The sequence below is a fragment of the Rhinoraja longicauda genome, chromosome 25 (assembly GCF_053455715.1).
Source record: "Rhinoraja longicauda isolate Sanriku21f chromosome 25, sRhiLon1.1, whole genome shotgun sequence".
NCBI lineage: Eukaryota > Metazoa > Chordata > Chondrichthyes > Rajiformes > Arhynchobatidae > Rhinoraja > Rhinoraja longicauda.
In genome coordinates this window covers 34,175,721-34,188,913 of record NC_135977.1, presented here as the reverse complement: position 1 = coordinate 34,188,913, position 13,193 = coordinate 34,175,721, and the positions used below count along the sequence as shown (strand labels likewise).

General features: G+C 42.5%; 1 protein-coding gene across 1 annotated transcript in view; it reads left to right on the top strand.

Moving 5' to 3' along the window:
- kremen1 (kringle containing transmembrane protein 1) overlaps positions 1-13,193 on the top strand; it is a 204,352-nt gene that overhangs the window by 54,642 nt on the left and 136,517 nt on the right. The window contains exon 2 of the mRNA XM_078421279.1: positions 4,551-4,713. Coding sequence (XP_078277405.1) covers positions 4,551-4,713 — 163 coding nt within the window. The remainder of the gene's footprint in view (positions 1-4,550; positions 4,714-13,193) is intronic.

Here is a 13,193-nt window from a genome sequence, read left to right as displayed (position 1 = left end):
CAACCTACATGTCTTTGGGATCTGAGAGGAAGCTGCAGCACCCAGGAGAAGCTCACACAGCTGCAGGGAGTATGTGTGAACTCCACACACAGCAGCAGTGGCCAGGATTGAACCCTGGTCAATGGAATTGTTCTGAAGCAGCTCGACTAACTGTGCCGCTGTGCTGTCCCAGAATTAATGCTGTAAGTTAATTACAAACTCTCCTGTTTTTGGTGCCTTCAAATATTAAGCTTTGTAGATTTTTGTTTGGTAAAGTTATCTTCGGATACTGAACCAGGAAGGGTAAATTGAGTTGTGGTCCACATCTGTGCTGGTCGAGAAATAAACTGTGATTTAACAAGATGGGGAAATCGGATGAAGGTGTGAATGGTCTCCATCTGTTTCTGTTCTATTGACTCTCTGTGAAGTTGTTCAGAGATCTGATTCACCATTGCAACTGAGAGATAACAGTGCGGGTTGTATTGTGCAAATACAGCAAATTAGAAGGTGATTTAATAAGGTCAAAGTAATAGAAATGATGAGATTGGCCAATGGTGTCGATGAATAGAGCCATCATTTGCTCTGAGGAAGTAACCAGGAAGAAAGACGACGCAGCGTTACTATTGGACTCAACGCATTTAGGAATAACATTATAGAGCACCTTTTCATCTGTGGATATTACAGGATTCTTCCCTTCAAATATCATGGCCATTGGGTCAATTTAAGACCAAGGTTCTTTGGTTGCTCGGGCAGTTTACAGATTAGGATTTGTTATTCTGAAGTATTCCGTGTTTGTATTTTGAGAGATGAGACCATTGGCCATTGGCCACCATTTGAACTTTGTACAATTGTCTTCTGTCTTCTTGCAGTCCTACTTGGTGAAGGATGACTTGCTTTCATTCCAGTTTTGTAGAGTCTGAGGTAGCTCATGAAGCCAGCATGGGAACCATAAACCCTTTCACAGACGGGGCAGGTAAAGGGTGTGCATAGCATGTGAGTGGGGTCTCACATCTTCTGCTGCTGATCAGGCTGCTGTGAATTCCTGATGCATGGATGTGAGGCTTTTAATGGCATCCCAAATGCCCCGTGATTCCGCGATTCCCATAAATCAGTGGGGATCTGCATCCTTTCAAGGGGGTTTGGAATGTGGGTCAGGTCAGTGTGGAAGGTTATGATGTAGGCTCGGCATCTGGCCAGAATCAAGGAATGGAAAAGAGCCAGTTTCTAGCCAGGTTCAGGACAATGGTGACGAGATAGCCTCCTTTGTGCCCTCTCTAAAGCCTCCCCATCTTTCCTGTAATGGGTCGACCAGAACTGTACGCAATGCTCAAAATGCAGCCTAAGCAAAGTCCTACAGAGCTGCATCATGACTTCCTGGTTCTTATATTCAATGCCCCTAGAAATGAAGGCATGCATACCATACGCCTTCTAAACCACCCCATCTACTAGTGCTGACACCATCAGTGAGCTATGAACTAGGATTCCAAAATCCCTCTGCACTGCTGTCAAGGGTCTTGCCATTAACTCCCCTTACTTTCAATCTCCAAAGTGCATCACCTCACCCTTGCTCGAATTAAACTCCATCTGCCATTTCTCTTCCCATTTCTGCAGGTGGTCTGTATCCTGCTGTATCTTCTGTACCACTGTCTGCAATTCCTCCAATTTTGGTGTCGTCAGCAAACTCACTCAACCACCCATCTACATTTACATCTCGGGCATTCATATATATATATTTAAAACAGACTTGAGGTCCGTGCTATAATATTCCAACAATGGTCCATGAGGAAATGATAATCACTGCATGGATATAAGAAAATAACTGCAGATGCTGGTACAAATCGAAGGTATTTATTCACAAAATGCTGGAGTAACTCAGCAGGTCAGGAGCATCTCGGGAGAGAAGTCTGAAGAAGGGTCTTGACCCGAAACGTCACCCATTCGTTCTCTCCCGAGATGCTGCCTGACCTGCTGAGTTACTCCAGCATTTTGTGAATAATCACTGCATGGATTATTGACTCTGCTATAGAAACACAGAAACCAGATAAATGTTATGGAATTATAAATTCCAAAGAGAAAAAATGCAGGACATTTTCAAATTAAAAAAAGTACAGAGACTGGGTATCTGCAATAAAAACAGAAAATGTTGGAAAAATACAGTAAGTTAGGCTGTTTCTATGGAAAGAGACTCTGTCTGAGACGCCACTGAAAAAAAGAGGGAAGACAAGTTAATGTTGATATCAGTGAAGGTGGGGGATGGCAATGAGTGGAAATATTTAGCTGGCCAAGCAGAATCTGTGCAGAGAGAAACAGGTTCAATTCAATGATCCTTCATGATAGCGGAGTAGGGAATGATGTGACTAATACTAGACCATGATTAACTTGGTGTGTGGTTGACGTCTGTATTTCTTAATGCACTTGTTATCTCCAAACATGCTATTGGCTGTGCAAAAATAGCAGGCAGGAGTCAATATAATGTGTGTTAATCACAAGCTAACAACTGTGTTAAAGCAACGCAGATAAAAATTTAACAAAAAAGTGTTAACTGACATGATAAAAATAGCATATGGAGCAAATTATGTCCCTCTGGATGGTTATTTAGAGAGGCAAACATAACTGCTCTAAGACGTTCTATTTAGTTTGATGGAATTGGCTACATTTGAATCTCACACCTATGAAAATAAAATTTGCATCATAACTATCAATGATTCCTGCCACGTCATTTCCTTTTCTCCAGAGATTCAACTCTGCAGCTGTTGCAAATCTGAAAGAGTACAACTGCTTAGTGGGTCAGGCAGCATCGACTGAGAGAGCAACAGAGTTCATGTTTCAGGTCAATCATTGACCTGATCTATGGTGTTTTATATATATACTTCAGATTTCTAGCATTTGTGGCATTTAGATTTTAAAAACTCTGGCAGACATCAATTCCTCGCTGGAGTTTAATGCCAGGAGGTAAGATTCACATTGGTATCTTGTCTGGGTGGGACAGATGAGAGATTTGCTTGAACATTATTTGATCAAGAGCCATCATTGCTGAGTCCAGTCTTGTATTGGGCCAATGTCCAAGTCCACTTCTAGCTGTGATCATTGGAGAGTGATTGGAAATGGGAAATTTGAACAATTCTCCATTTTCATTGCTTGAAACCAAGCAATATCATTCATTGCTTGTCCATACGAGCTCCATGCTTGTTCATAACATGTATCTATTAATATGTCTTTTAATCCCATAATTTATAGTGGAAACTAATGCTCATATGAGCATTTATTTGCTGTTGGTTACAATGTAGTCCCATTAGGTAGCTCGGAATGAAATGGCAAGGCAAGTGACCACAATTACTTCATTCATGTGGATTGCTGCTTGAAAAGTGGTAAAGTATTCATCTTGGAAAGCATCTGAATTGTGGAGTTTGCTAATGACTTGACTAGGCCATCCAGTTACAAAAACACCTGTATAATTGACAACGACTGCAGGACCAGAGGGGAAAAGCAGGGGAATGAGCAAGTAGGACATATCTCTCGAGGTGCTACAGATATGCTAGACGATCTGGCCTCTGTATGAAGTGTGAGACAAGCAGCAGAGTGGAAGTGGGGCTCCATGCAGATGCTGGTTTAAATCAAAGGTAGACACAAAAATACTGAGCAACTCAGCGGAACAGGCAACATCTCTGGAGCGAAGGAATGGGTGACGTTTCGGGTCGAGACCCTTCAGTCTGAAGAAGTTTCTCGACCCGAAACGTCACCCATTCCTTCTCTCCAGAGATGCTGCCTGGCCCGTTGAGTTACTCCAGCATTTTGTGTCTACCTTCCATGCTGAGGCTGCCTCCTATCAGCGTAGGCAAGGAGTGTGCCTTTCTGATTTCAGTTCCCTCTTTGATAACATGTCTCCATCTATTGCATGGGTCTTTCTCTACCAGTTGCTACTTGTTCTTTGCATGTTTATCAGCAAAAGGTTCAGGGGCAAGATAAAGGAAGGGAAAATTCCTAATTCCTTCCGGGTTGTTAGTTTAAACATTACATTGGAATAGTGTTACATCAAAAACTCCAGCGTGGACTTCATTTAACAGGTTACAGAGAAGGCAAGAAAATATTTTGTACCATCTGACATAAATCATGCTCTTAAGAATAATTCGGTCTGCTGAAATACAGCTGTTTAACAAAAATTAGAAAAGTTAATTGGATTTCACCATCTTAGTTTTAGTTTTAATTGTAGTTTTAGAAATACAGCGCAGAAACAGGCTCTTCGGCCCACCGAGTCCGCACCACCCAGTGAACACCTCACGTACTAACCCTATCCTACACACGAGGGATAATTTGCAATTTTTACCAAAGCCAACTAACGTACAAACCTGCACGTCTTTGGAGTGTGGGAGGAAACCGGAGCATCCGGAGAAAACCGACGCAGATCACGGGAGAATGTGCAAACTCCATACAGACAGCATTCACAATCAGGATTAAAGCTGGGTCTCTGGCGCTGTGAGGCAGCAACTTTACCGCTACAATATTTCTTCAAACTGTACTGAAACAGATGTCCTGCAGATGGATTGTCAAGATTCTTTCTGTGTCATTTATAGAGTGCTACACAGCCAATGGTGCCGACTATCGAGGCTGCCAAAACCGAACCTCGGACCAAGGCGGAAAACCCTGCTTGTTTTGGAATGAAACCTTCCAACACCCGTACAACACCCTCAAGTACACGAATGGGGAAGGAGGCCTTGGCAACCATAACTATTGCAGGTAACTACTCCGTGGTGAAACAGTTTTGTATTCTCTGAATGTGATGATCTTTTGTGTTTGGTTTCCTCGCAAAATTAGCAAACAGGATCAGGCCATTCCACACCTCACTCATTCCTTTGGATCATTGCTTATTTACATCATAACTCCATTTATCCATCTGTGTTTAGAACTGACTGGCTTGTTCTTGGAAGTAAGTTCCATATTTAAAGTCATACAGCACGGAAACAGGCCATTCAGCCCCTCTTGTCCATACTGTGCAAGATGCCCATCCACATAAACTCCCTTTGCCTGCATTTGGCGTATATCCCTCTAAACCATTTTGATCCATGTATCTGTGCAAATGTTTTAGTAATGTTGTTATAGTACCAACCTCAATGACTTCCTTTGGCAGCTCGTTGCATATGTCCACTGCCCTCTTAGTTGAAAGTTACCCCATGAGGTCCCATTGAATCCTTCCCTCTCACCAAGCTCCTATGCCCTCTAGTTCTTGATACCACAATCCTGGGGAAATGGTTGCGTGCATTCACCCTATCAATGCCCTCTTATTATTTTACACCTCCATATCTTGGCCGCTCAGTCCCCTACACTCCAAGAAATAAAACTGCTTCTTAAATGCTGTGCCAACTACCTCCTCTGACAGCTTGTTCCATACACCCACCACACTTTGTGTGAAAACGCAGTGTTCAGGTTCAGTCAACATCCTCATAAATAATTTCTACACTTTCAGCTTAATGGCATCTTTCATCTGGCAGGGTGACCAAAATGTAACACAATATTCCAAGTCCGTCAATGTCCCATACATCCCTATTGTAATGTCCCAATGTCTATACTCAATGCCCACGCTGATGAAGACCAGCATGCCATATGCCTTCTTCACCACCTGTGATGCACTTTCAGAGAATTATGTCCCCTGGGTTCCTCTGTTCTACAGCACCTCCAAGGCTCTTCTGTTCAATGTGAAGATCCAACACTGGTTTGGCGTCCTGAAATGCAACACCTCGCACTTATCTGAATTAAACTCCATTTGCCATTCCTCGGCCCACTTCTCCAGGTGACCAAGATCCCGCTGCAATTCGTTTGTGCAATGAAGTATCTTCTGGCATCACCCAGGATGCAATATTTAACTTCAGCTTGGTGCAAGTTAAATAAAGCACCAAAGTACTGGCATATGTTTGAAATTAAGAAGAAACTGAATGTTGCAGCAGATGTTGGAAAAACCTCTGCTTCTCCTTCCTGTGCACAGATCCAGGATCATGCTGAATCACTTCCATGATCAGAACAATACACACTTGAACCTGCAGCTTTCCTCCCACGTGTGATCATGCATGGGGATTTACTTTGGCCTGGAGTGAGTTTGTGTGCTTCATTGGTGGGTATGAATGCAATGCAGGAAAGTGGAGAAATGGACATTGTGGTGCAGGGGCTTCTGGGCCCACCTAACCCAGGTTGAATGGGCTGTGCAGAGTTTCTCAGGACCTGGATTTGATGGGACAAAAGACTGCTGTGTGAAGCCAGTTTTCAAAGGGCCATTCAATTGCGATGGAGTTTGTACTTGATGAGGAGTGACACTTGCAAAATATGCTGCACTCCATTTATCGAATAAGTCAAACTTTTTATCGAAGCATAGAACAACCAATGTTGTTCAGGTGCCTGATGTGTTTTAAAACACACAATCTCTATTTACAAAACAAATCTATACCATCATTTATACCGGGCAAATGAAGTTTGGGTTCTTTATCTAAATATTGACTTGGGGATTCTCAATGCTGATAATGGAAGCCTGAAAACAGCAAATTCTATTTATCTGGAATAATGCTCCTCGGCACAATTTCTTTAAAGATTGGTTTAAGAATACCAAACAGTGCATGCTGTTCCAGTTATTAATATCAATAGATCCTCTTCTTAAAATTGAGTTAATTCCTTTTCTTTGCTGATAAGCAGGCAGTTGCTTTATGTCTTCTGATTGTGGCAGGAGCTTATGAATATTAACAAGCCAATAAATTATGCACATAGACCTGAAATACTGCAATTCTGAGCTGGGTTCGCTAGAAAAGGAAAACATCAAGACAGAGAAGCAATAAGCATTTCTAACACTGTTATCTTGGGTAACTGTTCACTATGTGGAGATCAATTAGTCAATAATGCTGACTAATATAAAGTGGGCTGAACAAAAAGTTTATTAGCCAAGTGCAAATTTCAATTCCTGCTGCAATTTTAATGGAATACACCAGTTATTGTGTCTAATTTTGCTGCAGAAATTACTATTGAATCTACACTGATAGCGCTCAGTGAATTAACATAGTAAACAAAGAATCTGAATTAGCTACTTCAAAGTGATCCAATGTAGTGCCCAGCTATCAAATTACTTTTTGATTGCAGTAATCAGTATTATGCAGGCAATCAAAGAGCAAACATCCACAGACCAAGAGTCATAGTGTCAGAGAAAGTGGAAACAAGCTCTTTGACCTAACTTGCCCACGCTAACCAATTTGCCCCATCTACACTTTTCCCACCTACCTACATTGGGCCAGTATCCTTCTAATCCCTATCCTATCCATGCACCAGTCCAAATGTTTTTTAAATGTGATAGTACTTGCCTCAGCTACCACTTTTTATTTTAGTGTAGTTTAAACAGTGTGGAAACAGGCTCTGCGGCCCACTGAGTCCACGCCGACCAGCGATCGACGCACATTGACACTATCCTACATACACTAGGGACAATTTACATTTTTATTCCAAGCCAATTAGTGCGTCATTGGAGCGTGGGAGGAAACCGAATAATATCTCAAAGAAAACCCACGTAGTCATGGGGAGAACTTACAAACTCTGTACAGACAGCACCCGTAGTTGGGATCAAACCTGGGTCTCTGGATGAAAGCGCTATAAAGCTGCAACATGCGCTACCGTGCCACACAGAAGTTGCTGCTTCTAACAACTCGTTCCATATATCTTTGTGCAACAAAGTTGCCCCTCAGATTTGTATTAAATCTTTCCCTCCCATGTTAAACCTGTGTCCTCTGGTTCTTGATTCCCCTACTCTGGGTCAAAGAGTACACATTTACCCTATCTATTCCTTGCATGACCTCTATAAGATCATCCCCTCATCCTCCTGTGCTCCAAGGAATAAAGTCCTAGCCTGCTCACCCTCTCACCATAATTCAGCTCTCTAATCCTGGCAACATCCTTGTAATTCTTCTCTGCACCCTTTCCAGCTTAACAACATCTTTCCTGTGACTAAAACTGAACACTATTCTAAATACTCAAAGTATACACAATACTGTAAATGCCAAAACTGAGCACAATACTCTTTCAGTCTGAAATAACTGCAGAAAACAATGGAGGTACTCAGCAGGTCAGGCAAAATCTTTGAGAGAAGAAACAGAGCTCACGTTTCAGTTTGACCACCTTGCTGCAGAACAAGGAAATGTTATTCGTCAATGCTGTTTTAAATTACAGAGGAGGAAGGGTGTAGAAATATTTGTGGTGGCATGCTGACCGACCGATGAGACTGAATGGCACAGATGACATGTTGCTGGCTGAGGAAGTTGTTAATCAAAGCTGCTCCATATGGCTTCATAGGAGATGAATGAGATTGAGAAAGGCATGTGGTAAATGAGGTGAACAATGAGTTCCAAAGAAGGGTCTTGACTCGAAACGTTACCTATTCATTTTCTCCAGAGATGCTGTCTGACATGGATAGGACAGGTTTGGAGGGATATGGACTAAATGCGGGCAGGTGGGACTAGTGTAACTGGGACATGTTGGCTGGTTTGGGCAAGTTGGGCCGAAGGGCCTGTTTCCACATTGTATTGCACTATGACTGTATGACTCTATGACCTGCTAAGTTACTCTAGCTTTTTATGTCTATCTTTGGTTTAAACCATCACCTGCAGTTCCTTCCCACACAATGAGTTCACTGCGTTTTGGTAAAGAAGGATTAATGCTGATAGAAAAAGACCAAAGAGACTTTTCTTGCTGGTCTGAATAGGCAAATGGAAGTCTTCAGCTGATATCAGAATAATTTTAGAAATGATGAGGAGAATACTACAAATGGATCTTTTTTTCGTGCACATCTTATTTTAATTATTGAGAGGTGAGCATCTCATTACAAACACCAGAATCAGGAGAATTGCTTAAATTCAGGTTCTTCCCAAGTAATAACGTCTTAGAGTCATTTTACTCAGCTTGGTATCTTATTCAAATGAAGCAACGATCACATTACAGTGGAAAGCACGAAGAGAGGGAGGTGATTGTGCAAGAGCCAGTTTCTCTGGGTAATTCGACAGTCACACCAGCACCACACAACCCATGGAGCTGGAGTGGACGCAAGACATCTTTGACCCTCAGAGGCCGACTATGAAAGAAGAAACTGAGACCAGTTCAACACGAAGAGCAACTCAAGAGTGTCTAATTTTCATATGCACTGGGACCGGAGCAATTAAATTCTTACGTGCCTATAAAACTGCAGTAGGAAATAATTCCATTTTTACGATCCTGGTGCATTTGACAATTAAATGCTCCAGACTCTTCAATTGCTCTTCATGTTGGACTGGTCTGTTTCTTCTTTCTTCGTCTTGTTTCCACTTCTGTTGAATGGGTTCTGAGGTAACTGGTGAGGAGGCTGAGGGGTTGTCAGATGTTGCCAGATATGGAGCAGGGGGTGCTTGATGGCTGGCGGATAGTTGTGAGATCGCACGTTCTTTCTGCTCTTTATGCCGGGCGTCTGTGAGCTCATGATACATGGACTTGATGCAACTTCCTAAATGCCCCTTCTTCATTTTAAGTTGTCATGGGTCAGGGATTGGTGGGGATCATGCATTCTCAAGGAGTTTTTGAGACATCCTTGAATATTTCCACCTGATAGCCTCTTTCTGTATCAGAGCTCATGACAGTGTTTGTTTTGCGAGTCTGGTGTCAGGCATGTAAGTGAGTGGCCTAACCAATGGTGTAACTGCGGATGGGAGAGGATAGTGATATGGGTTTGTTGTTTCTCCCGGTGTATTTGGAGGATTTTGTGACATCTTTCTTGTGCCTTGAGGTGTCTGCTGCAGGTATCCATGTGTTGGAAGCATTGAGAGGAGTGGGAAGCATGATGTGGGTTTGAGGTCCTGATCCCAATCCCAAGTTTGGGTCACTGGAGATGATTATGAATTTCATCTCAGATTCACTGCTGCAATGTCGAAAGATGAACTTGTTGCCATAATTTAGAATAATCTTGATGGAATATTCTTGATGCAATGATGTGAGTTGCAGACTCAATTGAAATAAGTCTCTTTATATCAGTTGAGTTCAGTAAAGGGATTGGGAAACCTAAATGCCAGTTTTGAAATGGTTTAGGTTTAGGGACTTTTTCATTTCATCTTTTCTCTGACTCCCAGAGACAAAGTAAATTAGAAAGGGAATATTGTAGCTTTGTGGTTCAGGAACCTTATGGTTGTGCCCTATTTTACAGTTCTGACTCATGGAATGGTCTGAAGAAGGGTATGGAACCGAAAGGCCACCCATTCCTTCTCTCCAGAGAATCCTTCCCAATTTCCCTCATCAGCCAAGCTTCCTTACGTTTGCCTGCTTTGCCCTTCACTCTAACGGGGATGTACACATCCTGAGCTCTCTTCGGTACAATTTTATAAACATCCCACTTGGCCGATGTTCCTTTCCCCTCAAATAAGCTGCTCCAGTCAACTTGAGCGAGACCTTCTCTCATACCCTCACAGTTGGCCTTACCCCAGTTGAGCATTTTAACACTTGGACCCTCTCTGTCCCGATCCATAACTATCTTAAACCTAATCGAACTATGGTCACTTGTCCCAAAAGGCTCCTCCACACACAGTTCATTAACTTGCCCGTCCCAATTTCCCAATACCAGCCCTCTCACGTGTGGGAGCCTCCACATACGGTTTAAGAAAACTCTCCTGAACACTTTTGAGGAATTGCACCCCATCTAAACCCTTCACATTATGATTTTCCCAGTCTATATTGGAAGGTTGAAATCCCCTACTACAACAACCTTACTTGACCTGCAGCTGTCTGCAATCTCCCGGCGCATTTGCTCTTTTAGTTCTCGATACCTATTTGGGGGTGTGTAGTACACCCCCAACAAGGTGATCATCCCTTTCTTGTTCCTCAGCTCCACCTATATAGCCTCACTAGACGAGCTGTCTGTAATGTCACCTCTGAACATAGCTGTGACATCCTCCTTAATTGGTTGAGTAAACTACCACCACATCAGCTTTCACTGCAACACCATAAACTAGACAGTTTATATAGTGTGTACACATAGAAAACCAAAAGGGAATTCATTAATTCATGAAAAATCAAGATCTTTGTGTCAAAATGGGATTGATTGTTAATATGTGATTTATCAGTAACTTATCAGACCTAAAGATTTGACCCTGTTAATCCCTTAACCATATCACCTTTTATCCCCACAATACTGCTCCAACTCAGATATATTTCCAAAGCCAAAATTAACAATGTGTAGGAAGGAACTGCAGATGCTGGTTTAAACCGAAGATAGACACAAACACCTGGAGTAACTCAGCGGGACAGGCAACATCTCTGCAGAGAAGGAATGGGTGACGTTTAGGGTTGAGACCCTTCTTCAGACTGGAGAAGGGTCTCGACCTACAAAGTCACCCATTCCTTCTCTCCAGAGATGTTGCCTGTTCCACTGAGTAACTCCAGCCCAAATGAACAAAATTGATAAAACAAAAGACTCAACATCCACTCAGTCTACTACACCTCGTCCTTCAACATCCACTCAGTCTACTACACCGCTTGCTTTTTATGGGATATATATGTCCAATCGATGCATGTAAATGTGCAAAACATCATTCATGTTGTACTAGACTATGTAGGCACCGTTTATGTCCGAACACTGTGTTTCATGTTCTTCGTGTCTGATAGATGTCTTTCTGAACTCTCTGCAATGGGCTTTGTTTGAACCTCAGAATTCGCTGAGCACACATAGTTTACACTGAGAACATGTAATAGCAGAGAATCACAGACTTGGAAGTGACAAGTCAGAGTGTTTTACTGTGTTGAATAACAGACCTGGTAAAGCTTACAATTGATCATAGCAAGTCGAAAGTGCAGATTCAAGCACCAGGGAGAAAGGTAGAGCCTGCAAATGTTTTTTTATGAATAAAAAGACAAATCTAGCAGCTGTGGAAGTGGAAGAGAGTACAAAATGACAGTGCCATCCCAGAGCACCTGCTCTGGATTTATGTATTGGACCCATGTATTTTGGATTGGCTAACTTGCTCAGGATATAAGACAGGGGTGAAATGAGGCCACTCTCAAATGAAAGAAATCGATCCTGTCAACAGAAATCAAGATTCAAGATAACTTTATTTGTCATCCAAATTGGACGAAATTCGGTCACCCACAGTCCAACAATAAAAGCATTAAAATAGGCATTAAAATTACACAACCCCAAAAACACACAAAAAAAGAAACATCCATCAAAGAAACATCCATCACAGTGAGTCTCCTCCAGTCCTCTCCTCACTGTGATGGAAGGCCACAATGTATTTTCCCTTCTCCTGCCGTCTTCTCCCGGGGTCAGGTTGTTGTGGTTGCAGGCCGCGCCGGACGGTCCGCATAAAATGAGATATATGTGCAATATTGGCAAACCAATGTGCAAATCCAACAATTTACCAAATTTGCAATGGCTCAATAACACTTTAGAAAGACTTTGCAACTGCTAATTTAGTTTAGTTTAGTCTACAAATACAGTGCAGAAACAGTCGCTACAATCCACCGAGTCCACCCGACCAGCAATCCCGTACACCAGCACTACCCTACACACTAGGAACAACTGATCATTTTTAACCGAAGCAAATTAACGTATGTCCTTCGGTACGTCGGCTACGTCCTTGGAGTGTGGGAGGAAACCAGAGCACCCAGAGAAAACCTACGTGGTCGCGGGGAGAACGTACAAACTCTGCACAGACAGCACCCATAGTCAGGATCGGACCCATCTCTGGCGCTGTTAGGCAGTTGCTCTACTCCTGCGTTACTACGCCATCCCTAATCATCTTCCCTGACCTGTGATTGCAAGGTTCCAAAATTTATAATTTCCCACAACAAACCTAAGAAACAAAATGTATGCTCCAGATGCTATAGAAGATGTTCATCTTTGTCACAGCACAACAATGAAGTGAGCTGGAGACATGCAGCATGGAACCAGGTCCTACTGCCAAACCTATCCAGGTCGACCTTGCTAATCCTATTTGCCCACTAGAGTTTGTAAACAGATCCGATTTTCAGGTGCATGCACAAACACATTAAGTGGACTGGTTGATTCAGGCTCGGAACTGAATAAAGACATAAAACCCTTTCCTTACAGATGGTAGTAAATGACTATCAACCAAGGCTGCTTAAATGGAGTCACAGGAAAGTGGAGGTGAAGGAAGCACAAACACCATGCAGTACAGTAGGGTATAGTCAACAAGTAGGTGAAGATTAGGTTGTTGGTG